General features: G+C 36.2%; 3 protein-coding genes across 5 annotated transcripts; 2 read left to right on the top strand and 1 right to left on the bottom strand.

Moving 5' to 3' along the window:
• The first annotated feature begins 1,949 nt into the window (after window positions 1-1,949).
• Window positions 1,950-6,064, top strand: LOC132177369 (cyclin-A3-4). Its single transcript, XM_059589653.2, has 8 exons — window positions 1,950-2,357; window positions 3,294-3,526; window positions 3,625-3,700; window positions 3,954-4,030; window positions 4,216-4,249; window positions 4,344-4,493; window positions 4,776-4,910; window positions 5,556-6,064. The coding sequence occupies exons 1-8, from the start codon at window positions 2,040-2,042 to the stop codon at window positions 5,625-5,627; spliced, it is 1,095 nt and encodes a 364-aa protein (XP_059445636.2). The 5' UTR covers window positions 1,950-2,039; the 3' UTR covers window positions 5,628-6,064.
• A 1,161-nt stretch (window positions 6,065-7,225) lies between these two features.
• LOC132177370 (TIP41-like family protein) lies at window positions 7,226-12,380 on the top strand. Of its 2 annotated transcripts, none has more exons than XM_059589654.2 (8): window positions 7,226-7,482; window positions 7,606-7,791; window positions 8,521-8,611; window positions 9,008-9,121; window positions 9,210-9,269; window positions 9,366-9,407; window positions 9,780-9,908; window positions 12,024-12,380. In XM_059589654.2, exons 1-8 carry the CDS (start codon window positions 7,343-7,345, stop codon window positions 12,132-12,134), a joined length of 873 nt encoding a protein of 290 aa, XP_059445637.2. In that variant the 5' UTR covers window positions 7,226-7,342; the 3' UTR covers window positions 12,135-12,380. The 2 variants fall into 2 exon arrangements, with proteins under 2 accessions (XP_059445637.2, XP_088371418.1); XM_088515292.1 differs by having other exon boundaries at window positions 9,002-9,121.
• Window positions 12,381-12,427: 47 nt separating this feature from the next.
• Window positions 12,428-15,808, bottom strand: LOC132177371 (zinc finger protein 7). Of its 2 annotated transcripts, XR_009439749.2 has the most exons (2): window positions 14,989-15,808; window positions 12,428-13,127 (listed from the first exon to the last, which is right to left on the bottom strand). XR_009439749.2 is itself a non-coding variant. In XM_059589655.2 (1 exon), the coding sequence occupies exon 1, from the start codon at window positions 15,673-15,675 to the stop codon at window positions 15,091-15,093; it is 585 nt and encodes a 194-aa protein (XP_059445638.2). In that variant the 5' UTR covers window positions 15,676-15,808; the 3' UTR covers window positions 14,758-15,090. The 2 variants fall into 2 exon arrangements, 1 of the variants encoding a protein (XP_059445638.2); XM_059589655.2 differs by lacking the exon at window positions 12,428-13,127 and having other exon boundaries at window positions 14,758-15,808.

Here is a 15,808-nt window from a genome sequence, read left to right as displayed (position 1 = left end):
GTCGGATCTACTCGAGGGGTTGGCTTGGACGCTTGGTTACTAGTAAGACGCTTGGCCCTCATCGATACCTCATAAAGCATAAAGTCTAAGTAGGGACAAAACTAAAATTTCTATTTCAAAATTATCAAAATATGAATGAGATTGAGGGGTAAAATGTGTCAACATTTCCATCATAGCAATAAAGAAAAATATAATAAAAAAAAAGCTAACAAAAACAAAATAATAATAATAAAAAAAGAAACAAAACTCAAAACTACATCAACATTAAATTCATAATTCATTACAAAATATTTTTCCACTTGAAGTCTTGAAGGATACATGATCCATTCCATGTAATCAAAGATATGAATTATGAAACACTACAAATATGCTCATTTTTTTGACTTCTTTTTTTTTTTTAATTGGGTCTGGTGGGTACCCGTCAGACCCGGACAGTAACTGGGTCTAACGGGTACCTGCCAGACCCGAACAATAACCGGGTTTAATAGGTACCTACCAGATCCGAACAATAACCAAATTAACCGGGTCTTAAACGGGTAGACCCGATTAAGACCCGAACCCGATAAGGCCAAACCCAATACCTATTTTTTCATGTCGTGTTCGTGTCGGGTTCACGGGTCGTGTCAAAATTGCCAGCCCTAATCTAACATTCTTCTAACGTCTACATTTCTAGAAATGTGATGTATGAGAATATGATTTTTCAAGAATGAGATTATTTCCATATAAAGAATGATTAGGAATCTGATAGGATTCTCAAGAATATGAGACTCTCATGTTTAATTTAATCCTAGCATCCATAAGAATTATTCATTCTTTCCAAAATATTTTTCTCACTTCAAGTGCATAAGACTGTATGATACATAATAATTTAAAAATCAAACAAAAATGACGGAAGAAAATTTAATATATGAACCGTGTTTTTCTTTCATTTTTCTTCTATAACCAAGTAAAATGTATTTATTTTCGGTTTTTGTTCATCACTTTTATATATAGATTTTAAGTTCATTTTTGTTTTTTGTGTAATAAAATAGTTCCTCATTTTTTATACAAATTTTACAAATAGTCACAATCAAACCAAAAAAATTGCATTTAAAACAAAAAGCCATAACAAATTTGTCAATTAGTCTAACTCTTCTTGTATGATCATATAAATGCAACCAAACGAGAATTATTAAATTTGATTGTAAAATTAAAATATATAAAATGAGGATCCGGATCCCCTCATTTTAGAGGGAGAACATGAGACTCATATTCTCAATCTTGGCAGTTCAATCTCATCCAATGTTCTACAAAGTGCTACGTGTCCTACTATAAAATAATTAATAAAATATTATTTAAATTTTTAAATTTTTTTTTTTAATTATTTTTTTACATGCAATTATGCAATGCAAAGCAAAAGCAAACCGTGGTGCAATGAATTTTTATAATTAATTTAAAATCCAATGGTCAATATTTTATCATTAAAATATAGAGTGCTGCTGGTGTATTATATAACTTTTATTACAAATTTTTAATGAATTGCCATGTATTTATCACGTTAATCATTAAATACTTAAATTTGATTGTAGTTTACATGATAATATCACGTAAACGATTACATCAATTTATAAGTCCATATAACATTTATCACGCTGATAACTAAATAATTAAATTTGATTTTATCTTACGTGAAAATGTGACGTGGACCGCGCCTAATTTGTAAGAGATTATAAGAAGTGCAGCCCCTAGTTTTTTACTAAAATAAAATAAAATATAGGAAATATGTTAAGAGCCAGTAAAATTGTAAAATGATAGCTAAAAAGAAAAATTTTCAACCATTTTCTAGGATTCCTCTGATATCCGGGAAACTGTAATCCAAGCGCGCGGTTAAAATGATTTTTGAAATGGTGAAAATGGCGGCATTAAGACTCATCTTCCCTCCCGCCTGGGCCGCCTATCTCACTCAAAACAAGAGAGCAGGGCGTATCACGACTCATCTTCTTCTTGTTCTGAACCATAATAGAAGATATCTGAGGATATAGGAAACGCCGTAATTCCTTATGAGCGCGCACGAAAACCCAGTGCAGGACACGCGCTCGTCCAAGAGGCGGGCTTCGGCGGCGCACTCTCAACAATTCCCCACGGCGAAGAAGCGAGTCGTGCTGGGTGATCTCACCAACTCGCTGAATCTCGGGTCGTTCCGGGATTCGGATTTAGGTCCCAACAAACCCAAATGCACATTGAAATGGAAGGAGGAGGAGGAGGAGGAGGAGGAGGATCAGGAGCCCCGGGCGGCAGAGATTGCGGTGAGCTCCATGGTTCAGCCCCCGAACTGCAGTTACTCGAATTCTATATACAAGCATCTTAGGGCCCAGGAGGTACAGCTTTCCCATTTTTATTTGATTAATTTTTTTTTTTTTTTCACTTAGTGTTTGGGATTTTGTTTCTTGAAAATGAACATAGGATTCTAACATCATATCTTCTCTTCGCAATTGTATTCCATCAAATCCATGCTATGTTTGTGGAAACAAACTTTCAATTGTCCATTGGGATCAGAAATGTGGAGTGGGATCTTCCAGGTTCTGTTTGATTCAATGGTTAGAGTTTGTTTGTGCTTTCTTGAATGCTCACCTGGGTCTGCCTGGATTTTTCCTCTCGAAGGGAATCGAAATTGATAAGGAGTCGGTGAATGATGCTCGAACATGCACTTTTTAAGAGTACCTATTTATTTTATATTTGCATTTATGCATTGATTACAAGTCGAAATATGATCAAAGCCCTTATTAGTTATTTGTGTTGAACTTATTCTGAATGTAGCTAATATGAGGCTCTATTTGTTTTCACCTAAAGTAGAAAACATTTTTTAGAAAACCACTATTTTTTGGTGTTTGATTGTCACCTTGAAATATTTCCCTGAAAACATTTCCCTCTTTTGGTTCGCATTAAAAATGTTTCCTAAAAACATTGTTCACTTGTGGGGGTTGCACCGGCGGGGTTGGTATCAGACTGTGGGAGAAGGGGTGGTGTTCGAGCTGGTTTTCTGATTTTTTTGCTAGTCACCAATTACAAGGACATATTCTTTTCAATTTTTGTTATATCTGTTGCAGCTATGAAGCAACTATTGGGTTGAACCGGTTTCAGTTTTGGGTAGGATTTTCAATTTTGCTTTCTCCATCACATAACAAAGAAATCTAGTCTTAAATTTTAATTCCTTTTATCTTCCGGCACTTGTCATTCGTAACATGCTTGTATGCTTCTGATGATGTTGGGGCAATCGTATCAAACTTGCCTAATGATGTTGGCTGGTAATTCAGATGGAGGTGAACAGAAGGCCATTGCCTGGTTATATGGAGTCGGTTCAAAACGATGTTGCTCCATATATGCGAGAAATTCTATTAGATTGGTTGGTAGAGGTTGCGGAGGAATACAAGATTGTCCCAGACACCCTTTATCTCACTGTATCATATCTTGACAGATTCCTCTCTTACCGTGCTGTCAGCAGGAAGAAGATACAGCTGCTTGGTGTTTCATGCATGCTTATTGCGTCGTAAAGACATGAACCTATTTTGTTCTATATTTTCTGCTAATAGTTTTCATGGGTTTTCATTCTTGAAATGTTCATTGCTTTATGCTTTGATGATACAGAAAGTACGAAGAGATCAGTCCTCCACACATTGAAGACTTTTGCTATGTGACAGATAATACATACACCATGGAAGAGGTTTCTATCTATTTCTTTCTTTGCTCTGCTTTGCCCTTTTTACATTTTTATTGCCTGTCTTTCCCTCTATTTTCTCCCTTCTCTGTTTCAGTTTTCTTCTTATAAGGGGGGGGGGGGGGGGGGGGGGGGGAATCCTCTCAACAATCTCAATTTTTATTTTTATTTCCTACTTTTGCTTGTTTACCAAATTGAACACTTTCTTCATTTCCCTTAACAAGCTTTATAGCATATAGTTTTGGCGGTCATTTCACAGGTGGTGGACATGGAGAGAGATGTGCTTGAATTCTTGAACTTTGAGATGGGTACACCTACAACAAAGACTTTTCTCAGGCAAGAATGCTGCAAAATGTTATTAGTCTGCCTTCTTTTTGTTTTGGGTTACAATGTTGTTTGTTATGGCATCAATGTTAATTGCTTAAATTGTATTTGTTTTTGGTACCCCTTTTTTCTTCCACATATGTAATTAATATCTAAATGCTAATATGATAAACATCACATTTCTTATTGGATTTCAGAATCTTCACGAGAGTAGCTGAAGAGAATGGCAAAGTAGGCTGGCGACTTCACCAGTACTGGTATTTGTTCTTTTGTCATTTCTTTCTTCAATTTTAGTAACCAATTCTGTAATGTTTGTGCTTTTCAGTCATTAAATTTGCAACTTGAACTATTGGGCTGTTATCTTGCGGAGCTAAGTTTGTTAGATTATAGATGTGTGTCGTTCTTACCATCAGTGCTTGCTGCATCGGCTGTTTTTCTTTCAAGATTCACAATCGACCCTGAGATGCATCCTTGGGTAAGAAAGCGTAACTTTGCACTATAGAAAGTAAAATGACTAATCAAATAATGGAGTAGATCTTTCAAGAAATTCTTCCAGTTGATCAGATTATTCCCAATCCCAAGAAATTGCCAATTTTAGCATGCTAGGAAGAGAAGAATGCATAGATTACGTTTTCTAATTGAGGATAAAATTTGTATTCTATAGCTTACTGAATATTGTTTGAAACTCTAGAATAATCTGGAGAGTGTTTTTTCTTTTATTGGAAATGAACCATGAATTCTTTTGCACATTATGCAGAGCTTAGCGCTTCAATGCTATTCTGGTTATAGACCATCTGACTTGAAGGAATGTGTCCTTGCCATTCATGACTTGCAATTAAATAGAAAGGGAAGCTCTTTGCATGCAGTGAGAGAGAAATACAGGAAGTCCAAGGTATTCTTGTTTTATTCTCTTTTCATGTGCATCTTCTACAGACTATTTGAATTCAGTAATCCCTTGAATGTAGCTTCCTTGGGGATTGGGGTTCCTGTAAATAGCTGAAGTGAACTGGTGAACTGGTTGGCCATGGGGTGTGTTTCTTTGGATTTATGCCAATTGTTAGAATATTAATTAAATGATTAAATTTATTGTTTCCTATTAGTTTAAGCTTATTGTTTTCTATTAGCTTAATCTTTTGAGACAACTGATAATTTAATATGGTATCAAAGATAAAGGTCATGAGTTTGAACTCTTACTTTACAATTCATATAATTTCTGTTAAATATTTCACGTGTTAGACATCACTTGTTGGAGAAGAGTTTGAATACACACATGAGAATGAGTGTTAGAATATTAAGTGACACGTGAGAGGAATTGTTAAAATATTAAACCACACGGGAGGAGTGTTAAAATATTAATTAAATGATTAAATTCACAATTTCCAATTGGCTTGTGGTGATTTAGCACCAATATTATATATACTCTCCACATATTCATTTTAGAGTTTAGTACATGAGATTGTTGCTTTCTTACAAATATTAATCTGATCTTTTCTGATAACACTTTTTATCTTCTTTTTTTGCCTGCTTCTGATGACAGTATATGTGTATATCAAAATTGACTCCTCCCTCAGAAATTCCTGCATGTTATTTTGAGGCCATCAATGGATAGGCATCCATGGCATTGTGAATGAAGTCTACTTTGAAGTCTGAACTAGCCTTGTCATGAGTTTCTTCTAACAGATTACAATTTACTTCTCTCCTCCGATGCTGCCATTTTTGCTAAATTGGAGGCTGCAATAACTCACTTGCTGGTTGAGAGCCGATCGATTTGAAGTTGGCATGTGATGTGTTGAAGTGGCCGCAAACTTTGTGCTCTGCAGCTTGCATGTGTATAGCCATTATTGACTAATATGTGAGCTTCAATGGGCAGCTCCTTTGCTTGTTTATGAAGATAAGAGCTCATTCCATATCATCCACAAAATCAAAGGTTCCTTTTTGTGATTCATTTGTAATTTTTTATTATAACCAAGGATTGGGAAAATAATACTTCACCCGTCTCTTTCCATCCCATCACACATTCCTAAATTTTCAAACATTCTATGAGAATGGGACATACATAATTGCTTGTAGAATATATGATCCTTGGGTGACAAAGGTATTGTCCCGTCTGTCTGTTAATACTTTTTAGGTGGTGTTTTTATTTTTTTTGTTTGAAAAAGTGTTTTGATGTGATATAAAGATAAAAGTAGTTTTGAGAGTGTTTTGTGTTTTGAATTGTTTGTTAATATTTTTGTTTTGAAAAGAGAAAAGAAAAGAAAAAGTATCATCAAACAAAGGTTAGTGTCTATTAAATAACATTCTATTATGTGTTAAAAATTTGTGAATGTTTTTTGATAAAGCTTTTGAAAACTAAACACAAAAATTGATTATGTATCATATTTAATTTTATGCTTCACTTAATATTTGCACGCATACCTCACTTAAGAACACATCATACTAACATAGATTTTTTAAAATAGCTTTTTTTTTTTTGGTTGTATTTACTAATGATAGAATTTTAAATTTTAAATTTTATAATTTGTTGTCTACGTGGCTATGTCATGTAGATAACTATGAAACATTTCTCATATACCTTAAAATTGTCCAAGAATTTGATTGTAAATTTCTAAACTTCATAGACCGAAGTGAAAACTTATGTAATTTTCAATAACGAACGTAATTCTTTCCTAAAAATAAAAATGCACCTTTTTTTTTTTTTCTTTCTCAATATTTTCATTGCTGTAATATCTTTCTATTAAAAAAATTTTGGGGAAACTTCAGTTTAGCTTCTTGAATTTTCACGCGATTTGACAAACTTCTCAAACTTTCAAATCTCTTAACATGGATCTCTGAACTTTTAATTGTTCTCAATGTGAATTCCTCCATCAATTTTAGTTGTTAAAAATACGAAAAAAGATTAAAATGTCTCTGATTTTCCTTTTTTTTTATTTTTTTTAAAATAAAAAAAGTTTTGAAATAAAGGGTAAAGTTGGAATTTTATACAAAAGTTAGGGGTATAAACGTCATATAACGTTTAAAATCTGACGGAAGGGTCTACATTGAAACTAATTGAAAGTTCAAAAATCTAAAGTGAGATATTTAAAAGTTTAAGGAAATTGTCAGGTCGCGTCGAAGGTTCGAAGGTTGGAACTAAACTAAAGTTTTCTCAAAATAATTTTCTTCCCATTTATTTCAAGCCCACGGTCAGCTCCAAGTCCAACGGCCCATTCCAGATTTGACCCGGTCTCTCCCACGCTCACCGTTCGCGTCATAGCTAGCACAGAACGAGAATCACAAAACAAAAGCCGTCCGACCGAACACGAAACCGGAGGAACCAGTGAAGAAATGGAAGTGGAAGCGGATGAGAAGGAGCTCAAAGCCGCCGGGGCCGAGCCCCTGCCCGACGGCCGGCAAGGCCTGCGCATCCATGGGTGGGAGATCGAGTCTCGCAAGCGCTCCATCCTCACCTCCTCCAACTTCCTCTTGTCAGTAAAAGTTTTGTCTAAAAAGTCACAAATTTCTATTTCGTAGATATTGCACATGAATTTAAGGGTTTTCCAATTTTGTATTTTAATTTGGTGTTACGATCTCTGTGTTGGTGCTTGCAGGTGGGAAGAGAAGCTTCAGACTTCTCACCTGCCAGAGATGGTTTTTGGGGAGAGTTGTTTGGTTCTTAAACATCTGAACAGTGGCATCAAAATCCACTTCAATGCCTTCGATGCTCTGACTGGATGGAAGCAGGAGGCGCTGCCGCCGGTTGAAGTCCCCGCCGCAGCGAAATGGAAATTCAGAAGGTATTGTGGACAAATTGGATATAACTACATCACGCATAGCTTTTAGGGTGATACTACCTTGTTATGCCTCGGCCCCTGATCCTATTAGAAAGGGAAAACCTACTAAGTGGAATTCACATGCACAAAGTTAGAGCAGCGAAAAATTTAGAATTTTTTGTCACATTGTAACATATGTCAGAGCACTAAGCTTCAATCTTACAATCACATTAAAGTTTACCTTAATATACCTATCTAGGGCATCAACTCAAATTTCTATCCTAGTGTCGTTTCCTAATCCTGCTAATTAGCACTAGCTAATTAACATGTTATAAAATAATTAAATAATTACTTATCAAAAAAAAAAAAAAAAATTAGCACTAGCTCCCATATCCTGTAAATAAAAGACCGAACTTATGCATGTTACCAACACCCAATTCGATCGAAGTAGAGGATGAAATTGTATTTCACTTCTATTGATATAACATATTCTCTCCCACAGGATAGAAATGTAAATGTTCTCTTACTCATAAAGATATGTCTGAATTTCCTCGAGTTGGCTCACCGTTGATTTGCAGTATAAGTATCGAAAGAGTGCTGGTTATGTGAAGTATAATTTGAGTGTGTGTGGCCGTTTTTTTTTTTTTTTTTTGGTGTGTGTGTGTGTGTGTCAATCAAATCGTTATTTGTCAATATAACAGCATGTGCAGAGAGATTGCTTTTGGGTCTTATATTCTTCTTGTGAATTTGCAGCAAACCCTCCCAGGAGGTGATATTGGACTATGACTATACATTCACAACACCATATTGTGGGAGTGAAACAATTGAGATAGATACAGAGGAGGTATGTGCTCCCTCCTTCTCTATAACTGTGTGCAACGTTTTCCAAAATTAAGATTTTGCATTATTATGCATTGTCTGGGCTCCTCTCGTAGATTCGAATTTGTGTATGTGTTGCATAATTTAATGAGTTCCCTTTCCCTTTCCCTTTCAGTGCATTCTTTTCTTATAGTCTTTCCCAATTTCAGAATGTAAGACTAACATTTTTCTGGAAACAGAAAGGGATAATTCTAGCTGGCTTCTGAATTTTGTAGGATTATCATTATGGCTTTGACCTTTTTTTTTTGATAAGTAATGTATATTCTTTCAAAGCACAGAGAGGCGCAACCCTAATACTCATGGACTATTCTTTTTATAATAATAATGATATATTGTGGTTGTTACTGTTTCATAGGGTCAGCGTGGAAGAGGAGAAATCTCTCAGGAGGCATGTAGTCTCCATTGGGAGGACTGTGAGGAGCAAATTGATGTTGTTTCACTGGCATCAAAAGAGCCTATTCTCTTCTATGATGAGGTGCGCATCTTGATACCTAGATGCAGGTATGTTCTCTTCCCAGAATATGTTTCCATGCCATGACCAAAGTAATCCTGTAATGGAACAGGTAGTCTTGTATGAAGATGAGTTGGCTGATAATGGAGTGTCACTCTTAACTGTAAAAGTGGTAACTATTCAATCTTTTAATATGATGTCAAACTGCTACCTGCACAACATTGAGATGGTTAAGGACTAACCATGTTATTTATTTTTATTTTGCTAGAGAGTCATGCCAAGTTGTTGGTTTCTTCTTCTGCGATTCTGGGTGAGTCAACTTTATTGGTTCATGATATCTCTGCATGAAATTATATAATGCAAAGGAGAATTTATTTGATTAATTTTTTCTAAGCACATGTGAATGCATTTTTCTAAGCATGTATAAATGTTTTTGCTCCACACCAGTATTTCTGATGTTCAAGCGGCAATACGCTTACAAAGGGCGTACTCTGTTCTAGTAAACTCTGAAAATACTTACAGGCTTCATTTTATTTTGCTTATTAATTAACTCATGAGCAAAGCAAGAATTGGACCCACAGCCTCATCCACCACCCCATACTAGGTGAAAAGTGCCATTAGGCCCAAAGGCCATTACTTACCTTCTCTTTTTGTTTAGTCACTGAATCCGTTCTTCTTGTAGCTTAGAGTTGATGGCGTGCTTATGAGACTAAGGGACACTCGTATGCATTGCATCTTTGGAGTTAATGCAAATCCTGTCATTCTTCGAGAAAGTTGCTGGAGAGAAGCTACATTTGAAGCTTTATCTGCTGTAAGTTTGCCTCTTTTGTGTGCGCACTTGCACTTGCATGCATGCATGCGTGCAAAATTATAATGTTCTCTGAACCTAGGATTATAATCTTGTTATTTTTAGTCTTTACTTTTTAGAAATGCTGTGCATATGTGCAATGTGTTAGTTTGATGTTGTTGTTTAATATATTTGCCAATCTTTCACAGATATTCTTATTTAATCTGTATATGGAGAGTCAACAAACTGCTTCTGTCACTTTCTGGGTGTTATGGGGGATAATTTGGTTGCTTTAGATAATATTAAATTTTGAAGCATAATAACCTTTTAAGGTTGAAAGACTCCTTGTCTCCTCTACCCCAAGAAAACACTGTGCCAGCACACACATATCTCCTATGTGTCTCTTTTGGAGTATGAACTGCATTTTCTTTTCAGCATTTTCTTGTATACTCCTTGTGTACGTGGGAGCGCCTTACTCTTTTAATGACATCTTGATTATTTATTAAAAAATAATTATTTCAGCTGATTTTGGAATGGTACTAATATGTTGGGTGTGGGTTCTATTGAACAAGTAGGAATGGTTGTGTATCTTTTAGGGATATAACTGCTATCCTCTAATTCTTTTGCCTAGCCAATCTTTCTGGATTCTTTAGCTTAAGATATTGAAAAAAAAAAAAAGAAAAAGAAAAAAGGGAGCTCAAGAGCATGCTGAGATTTTTTGGGGAAAGAACCTTTTATTTTATAAGTAATTAAGATATCGTTAAGAGCATAAGGCGCCCTCATGTACATAGAAAGTATGCTAGAGAAAACATGTAGCTAGAAGGAGAAAAAAGAATTAAGGAAATATTGATAACTAAGAATCAAAGGAGAAACAAGTGCAACTGTCCAAAGATACTAAGTATTGAAGAACAAAGACTTATGCTCTTCCAAAGTCCTCTCATGACCCTCAAAATTTATATTATTTATTTCTCTCCTTTAACACCACAAAAGGCATGAAGGCACCATTTTCTACACAATAGCACTCTAAGTGGAGAAGAAGATGGTCCATGGGCTCCCCATTCCTTCTTCACATAGTACACCTATCTACTGCAATGACATGTTGTTTTCTAAGATTATCCATGATAAGGATCTTTCCCAAGGCCCGCCCCTTCAAAGGAACCTTAGTCTGCTACACACTCTTCCAAGGGAAAAGAAAGCCATCATTACAATCCAAAGCACTGTAGAATGATCTAACATCGAATAACCCTCTTTTGGAGGGGGCCCACCAAAGCTCGTCTTCACCTTCCCGTCTCACTCTAATTGAATACAACACCCTGAATAACGAGACCAAGGCATCCACCTCCTAATAATGAACCGCTTTAGCAAAGCATACGTTCCATTAATTGGTGCCACCAGCAATCTCCAAGTGAGCCGGCAATACCATATAAAACTAGAAAGGCTTCTTTTAGGGTTATATCCTGGCACCACAAATCATGCCAAAATCTAACCTTGGAGCCATCTCCCTTCTCAAATCTAGTATGACTTGAAAACCTTTTCCAAACCCTCTTAATATTCTTCCATAACCCCACTCCAAACGCTCTAAGAGGCTCATTAGAACACCACCCACCCCAAGAACTGCCAAATTCAGAGTCCACCACAATTCTCTACAAAGCCTCTCTCTCATGCACATAGCGCCGTAGCTATTTTTCTAAGAGTGCACGATTGAACATCAACAAGTTCCGAAGAAGAGAGTGCTATGGCGAGAAGAAGAGAATGCTAGGCAACCAGTACTGTAGTAGACGGCCAAATTTCCATAAACCGGAGTCTGGTATCACTAGAAATTCATGGATATTTATAAACTTTTGACTCTTTCTTACTCTAATGTTAGAAGCTTAAACTTTTAGTAATAAGCCAGGACACTGACATGATTGAAACTGCATTACATTTTCAAGTTTTTAGACAGTTTCTACTTGGTAAAGATTTAGTACCATCAGTCACTCATAGTAGTCTGCATTCTCAATCTGTTTTCTTGTTTTATTTGTTCTCTTTGGGTTGGCACCTTTTTTAACTATTAAGAAACAGTGTAGTTTTACATCTGTATTGTCAGGATTTAAAAGTACTTTCTTTTCTGAATGCATTGATTGGTCAAATATGGTGCAGAAAGGATACCCTTCTGATTCTGCTGCCTATAGTGATCCGAGCATCATCAGCGAGAGACTTCCCATCGTCATGCATAAGACCCAAAAGCTTAAAGTTCCTGGTAATTTGTAAGGTGATAACTGTCTTCATACAAAAGGACTCAATTTTTTCTATGTTTCGGTTGTAGAGAATTTGAACATCCAAATTCACATGCGTATTCTTGTGGTTCATTCTCTCATGTTTGACCTTTAAGTTATCTTCATGCATGTACACAAATTTTAGCTTGTGACTTTCTACTTTGATGTTTTATACCATAACTTCAATGTCAAATTGGGCAGCAGAAAGCAAAAGCAATGCAATTTGAGTTGATTATGATTATCTATTGTTCAACTTACACATGACAAAGTTATTTGGTTCATGTACAAACCAGGACGATTGATGCAATTCTGAATATAAATGAGAGAAAAAGAGAGTTTAAGAATGTAAATCAGAGAGCTTCAAGCTATCAAATTAGCAAGAACATCCACTCAATCCCTAACTGAAAGGGAGAGAAAAGCCACAATTGTTGGATGATTCAATTCTCCTGAAAAAAACTGTCGTTACAACTTCAAAAAACTCTTTATGAGTTTCTTGACTATATGACAAACTTACCTCCACTTCATCGCCGAAATCGCTATCATAGATTGGTACATCCTTCATATCAAACACTCTTTCACCAGTGGACAAGCAATCAATAAACCCTCTACCATTCATATCATTGTTGAGCTCAGGAATCTCCACCTTAAATCCACCATCCCAATGACTATCATCAATTGGAATATATCTCCTTGGAGGTTTCAGATGTAGAGGATTCCTCAAATTCCTCATCATGTTGATTTTCATCGCCCTCAAATTCGTTGCCATCTCGAGAAGGATTCTCTCTTTGTGCAACGCGTTGGGCCAAAGCTTCAACTGCCTTCTTAAATCTTTAATCATACCGACCACTAGTTGTTGATCAAATGCAGCGTTTTGATTTGGTGGAGGAGCTGGTCTATGAGGCTGATTCCTTCTCCTAGGTGGGATCTTGCAAATCTTCAGAGAAAATACCCCAAATCCCCACTGAATTCGTTCAGATCAAAACTTGTTCTGACACCAATTGACGCAATTCAGAATATTAATGAGAGAAAAAAAAAAAAGAGTTTAAGAAGGAAAATCAGAGAGCTAATTCAAGCTATCAAATTAGCAAGAACACCCAAACTCAATCCCTAAGCGAAAGGGAGAGAAGCCACAAACGTTGGCTGAATATTCATTCATTTCTTTGTAAAAAACTGGTGTTACAACTTTATAAAACTCTTAAATAAGACAGGAAGTAATGCTATTTATTAGATTACTATATAATTGCCATACAACTGGGTTAACATGACAATGAAAATTAGCCTTTGGTTCTCCTATGTGGCATCTTGCAAATCCTTAGAGAAAATATCTCAAATCCCCACTGAATTCCTTCATAACAAAACTTGCTCTAGTACCAACTGATGCAATTCGAAATATTAATAAGAGAAAAGAGAGTTTAAGAAGGAAAATCATAGAGCTAGTTCAAGCTATCAAATTAGCAAGAACAACCAAACTCAATCCCTGAGCAAAAGGGAGAGAAGCCACAAACGTTGGCTGAAAATTCATTCTATTCTCTGGAAAAAAACTAGTGTTTCAACTTTAGAAAACTCTTGAATAAGACAAGTAATGTTGTTTAGTAGATTGCAATATAATTGTCATATAATTAGGATGACATGGCAGTGGAAAATAATGTGTAATATTTTTTTTACAAGTGCTAATCCAATGACTGATTTTTACTGCCACATCATCAAGTTGTATAGTAGTCGTATAACCTACTAAATAACATTACTCATATCATATGACAATAAGTTGTCCTAGCTAAGACGTGATCACAACTACTATTCAAATCTAATCCAACAGTTTTAAATCTATCCTATAGTGGTCACATTACTAGTTAGAAGTTGCATGACTTATTAATAAAAAGTAGAAGATTTTACATAAGAAAATACTCCTAAGTTCAAGACATGAAACATCAACTAAAATCAATCAAGATTGATCACATAATCAAACTTATGGCTGTCTAGGCTTTCTTTTAGTGTTCTTCTTCGGACGATCAAGTGTTTGTAAAAATCCTCTTGTATATGCTTTGCATCAACGATGAAACACAAATTGCTAGACTATATTCCCCAACACTGCTAATTTGGAAAATTTTCCAAGCATTATCTTTTTTCTAGACCAAATATGTAACACTGAGGGGTAAATAAATACCAAAGAAACATAAAATTTGATAAATAAAATGTCAAGTTAAATAAAAATTTAGTTGAGCATGGGGAAGCTCATAGGCATTCGATAAAAAAAGGGGCGAAGATATTAAGTCAGAAATGTTAGAAATTCTGTGCAAAGGTGTGGCGTTTGAACGGGGGATAGGCACGTTCAAACACGGAGGATCTGCCACGTTTCAGTTAAGGACGTGCACTGGAAAACGAACGGCCAGGATTGGTCAGGCACGAATCTTGATTGATCATGTTCGAACAGCGGTCATCTGGAAAGCTGACCTGCTAATTATTTGGATTTTTTTCTCACTTCAGAAATGCATGATTTTGACAAAATTTGTTGATTTGTAGAGTTGGTAAATCTGCTCAACCTAAGTACCTGTTTCTTTACAGTTCAATCATTTTCACCATAATACTGGTTGAACCATAGATAAACCAAAATGGAACTGAACTAGAAAATGATAATTAGGATAAGACCCTGTAAAAAACTCAGTAACACGTGGACTGCACCAGGAATTATTTTAGGCATCAACAAAGACGAATAACTGAAAAGTGGGGTTATGTTTCTGATTTGGTTGTAGTACAACATGCATAGTGGTAAGAAATTTTTGGTGTCTCTTCTAGTTTCATTAGGCAGAACCACCATCCAGGTTATTGAATCTTAAAACGCTGGATCCTACCTTGGTTAGTTTCTGTCCTTGATGGATGAAGAAGTCAAAAGCTGTTCCAATAGAAAGAGTGTAGAATAAATTCCAAACTGAGGCAGAAGGAGGATGGATGGGTCAGAGCCGCAGATTTAAGTCAAGCTTGTGTGGCTCTGATGGCGGCTCTGGTCTGTGTCGATCCAGATGAAAGCTGCCTGGCCAAATCATATCCATTGTATCCTCCAGCGTGACTTGTGGCCATGCCATTCTAAACCCTGTATTGGCATCATTAAATCTTGCTACAACTGCAGTTGCATCTCTGCTTGGCTTCTGAACAACCGAATGGGGCCGGACGCCAAGCGATCGGGCGAAGGGAGTGCTAAAGGGCAGTCCCATCATTGCCAGCATCCTATTGGACTGGTATCTTCTGGCTGCACCTCTTTCCCTCTTGTGGGCATTCTGATGACCCCCTAATGCTTGTGAACTATAGAACTTTCTCATGCAGAAGTTGCATGAAAAAACCTTGTTAGAAGCAGTTTTTGGTTGTGGGTCTGAGTCTCCAGCTGTTGAGAGCAAATTCCTGCCTAGGCTCAGGTTCAACCACTCTCCTGGATTATCATCTTCAGTTCCTTTGTTGTTATCGTCGCTGCTGCCACCGATTATTAGCTTGCCTTGCGGTTTGTCTGCTGTAACTTCAGTTGCTTCTTCTCCCTGGAAGATCATGTCTCCACAAATTGCAACTATCAGGTGAGGGTTTTGAAGTAAATTGAATGAATAGAGAGGTTTGTTCAAAGAATTAGATCAAAGAGGGAGATGAAAGAAGTGGAAAGATATATCAGAATGTACGGGAAGTGAG

Source organism: Corylus avellana, chromosome 4 (genome assembly GCF_965113065.1).
Source record: "Corylus avellana chromosome 4, dhCorAvel1.hap1.2, whole genome shotgun sequence".
In the NCBI taxonomy this organism is placed as follows: Eukaryota; Viridiplantae; Streptophyta; class Magnoliopsida; order Fagales; family Betulaceae; genus Corylus; species Corylus avellana.
The sequence above is the reverse complement of the archived record's forward strand: the minus strand, read 5'-3'. Positions and strand labels throughout refer to the sequence as shown.

Excerpts from the sequence above, each read along its gene's own strand:
- LOC132177369 (XM_059589653.2), top strand. The coding sequence starts at position 2,040 with ATGAGCGCGCACGAAAACCCAGTGCAGGACACGCGCTCGTCCAAGAGG. Across the intron at positions 3,701-3,953 it reads ATACATACACCATGGAAGAG|GTGGTGGACATGGAGAGAGA; the intron begins GTTTCTATCTAT and ends GTCATTTCACAG. Across the intron at positions 4,250-4,343 it reads TAGCTGAAGAGAATGGCAAA|TCATTAAATTTGCAACTTGA; the intron begins GTAGGCTGGCGA and ends TGTGCTTTTCAG.
- LOC132177370 (XM_088515292.1), top strand. The coding sequence starts at position 7,343 with ATGGAAGTGGAAGCGGATGAGAAGGAGCTCAAAGCCGCCGGGGCCGAG. Across the intron at positions 7,792-8,520 it reads GCGAAATGGAAATTCAGAAG|CAAACCCTCCCAGGAGGTGA; the intron begins GTATTGTGGACA and ends GTGAATTTGCAG. Across the intron at positions 9,408-9,779 it reads TTCTTCTTCTGCGATTCTGG|CTTAGAGTTGATGGCGTGCT; the intron begins GTGAGTCAACTT and ends TTCTTCTTGTAG.
- LOC132177371 (XM_059589655.2), bottom strand. The coding sequence starts at position 15,675 with ATGATCTTCCAGGGAGAAGAAGCAACTGAAGTTACAGCAGACAAACCG.